Raw genomic sequence first — 2,411 nt, 5'->3', positions numbered from 1 at the left:
ATCACTTTGTATGGATACTGGTCATTGAAGTGAGAAGGTGTAGGTGTCTATCAAACACTTAGGGAAGTGATGAAGGTCCTTAAGACATGTTATTAGTTATCACTTGTGGCACTCAATGGGAATTACTCTGTGGTCTCATATATGTTTATATTCTAGCTTGGCTCTGGAGCACAGCAAGCTACTGTCCTCATCCTTTCTCCCTTTCCCTCCCTTGCTCCCTTTCCCACTGAGGACTCTCAGTAATACCATCCTACAGCTCTTGATAACAATCACTGAGGGGTTGTCTGATGTTCGTCTGGATGTGCCCTTAGGCTTGCTTCAGACACCTGGGCATGTTTCTCCCAGAGAAATCTCCAGAGCATGCCAATAGGCCAACATTTCCGGAGGTTTGATAAAATGGCAGGCCACAATTTTCTTAAAGCGACATGTGGAAAAGCTCAGCCCTTCAGGGAAAAACGTCTGCTCTGAGTGAAGTTCCTCCAGCTTGATGTTCAGTTTCTCAAGGCAGAGTCCCACAAAAACATCTTCTAATTTAATGAAGGGGACACTGTCAGAAACATTATACACCTGGCTTGCAACATCGCTAGAAAAAACATAGCCCGTGCCAGAACAAAATGGTGGGTACTTGTCCCATGGGTACTCGAGTTTGCTGACAAACCACTTACTGAATTTTTTCCTAATTGGGAATTCATTCATTTTTAAGAAGCCAGTGAAAAACCTAGTTGTTCTGTTTTTCTTTAGAAGTAGTTCAGTCAGATAGTGGACATTTACAAACATGTCTGAGTCTGTCTTCATCACAAAGGTGGCCTGAGGGCAGAAGTAGTGGACCCATTCCATGCCCATCATGGTCTTCAGAGTCAAATTGAAATAGACATCTGTAAAGTCCTTCTGGATAATGTCTCGATGTTGCTGGCCTTCCTGGGTCACTGTTGTCATTTCATGCTGTTCAGTTGTGGCTCCCAGAAGAAAGAAGGTTTTTATTTGTTTTCCTTGCACGACCATTTCTCTCCCCCAAGTCTGCCTGATGGTCATACGAGCAACCACCTGACTGTGCAAGGAAGTCACCAGCAGGATAAGGAAGGGAGGATTCTGCCTGCAGTCTACTTCCGGGAGCTGAAGGAAGTTTCCACTTTCTTTCTTATAAACAAACTGTTCTTTTTCAAAAGGAGTCACACTGTTAATGCTAAAATACAAGCAAAGGGTCCCCAGAACCAGTAGAAACATATATATACATCTCATCTTCAAGTAAGCCATCTGCAAGAAACAAAATCAAATTATTAGACCTCAAAAGCATGAAGATATGTGTGGTTTTACTTTGGGCAACTAAGATGGGGGAAGAGACCCATGATTCCTGAACCATGGTTCTGAAACTCTGAATCCCATTGCATATAGAAGTGATGTTCTATGTCAATAAGTTGAGCAAAAAGGATTCCCAGCACCTTCTCTCCAGAGAATAGAGGAAGAACAGCAGGAATCTCACACTGATCCTGGCTCTGCCTTCTGTCAGTCTTAAGCTCTGGGAGCCTTAGATACCTTGTCTATAAAATAAGGGACCAGATCTCTCACTAGTTCCTTTATTGGTCCATGTGCCCTAGTCCTTTTGTGACTTCATGATGGACTCCAGGTAGAGACCCTAAAAGATTGGAAAACATGTATTCTAAACTTCAATGCATGGAACATTTACACTTCTTCCCCAATCTAATTAAGCACTGTTGTGCTGCTCTAAGAAGGAAGCAGGACAAATTTTCTGATTTGTACAACTACCTTGGAAATGTGTCTTTGCTTGCAATTGTTGTTACCTGCCACTGAGTTGGACCCTGACTCCTAGTGATCATATGTGATAGAGTAGAACTGTCCCATCAGGATTTTCATCCATGGAACTACTGGGTGGGTTCAAACTGTCAATCTTTACACTAGTACCACCTAGATTCTTTTCTCCTAGGAGCTGATCACTGATGTTAATGTTATAAGAAAGCAAATAACTCACCTTTTGCTGGGTGAGATGGACCACTTGTTTGAAAGCTACACCAGTGGGGTAGATACAAAGAGGAAATTTATTTCAGAGAGTTGTCTGTGTAGAATATTTGGTACCATCCAGTTCTGGGCTTGGTTTGTTTCCCAAAAATGATGCTTCTGTTTACTCAGGAATCCCTGCAAGGAAAAAACACAAAAGAACAGTGTCTTTCAAATCATACACAGACTGATGTCACAGTTTGTTGTTCCTGAGTCTTGCTCTAGTACTGGTTCACTGCCTATCAACATGAGGCAGTATATGAGCCCCACACCCAGACCGAGTTTGCTCATTTATTAAATGTGGATGATCAAGACAAACACACTCTACCACATGGTTCATTTGTCAGCAATGATAAATTAAACCAAAAACCAAACTCACTGCCATTGAGTCCATTCGA

General features: G+C 42.2%; 1 protein-coding gene across 1 annotated transcript; it reads right to left on the bottom strand.

The window, feature by feature from the left end:
- Positions 1–318: 318 nt before the first annotated feature.
- LOC103200970 (beta-1,3-galactosyltransferase 5) lies at positions 319–1,254 on the bottom strand. The gene has a single exon (XM_007945564.1). The coding sequence runs from the start codon at positions 1,252–1,254 to the stop codon at positions 319–321; it is 936 nt and encodes a 311-aa protein (XP_007943755.1).
- Between the last annotated feature and the right edge of the window lie 1,157 nt (positions 1,255–2,411).

This window comes from Orycteropus afer, unplaced genomic scaffold (genome assembly GCF_000298275.1).
Source record: "Orycteropus afer afer isolate SDZICR_OR568_19922 unplaced genomic scaffold, OryAfe1.0 scaffold00137, whole genome shotgun sequence".
NCBI classification, from domain to species: domain Eukaryota; kingdom Metazoa; phylum Chordata; class Mammalia; order Tubulidentata; family Orycteropodidae; genus Orycteropus; species Orycteropus afer.
The sequence above is the reverse complement of the archived record's forward strand: the minus strand, read 5'-3'. Positions and strand labels throughout refer to the sequence as shown.

Excerpts from the sequence above, each read along its gene's own strand:
- LOC103200970 (XM_007945564.1), bottom strand. The coding sequence starts at position 1,254 with ATGGCTTACTTGAAGATGAGATGTATATATATGTTTCTACTGGTTCTG.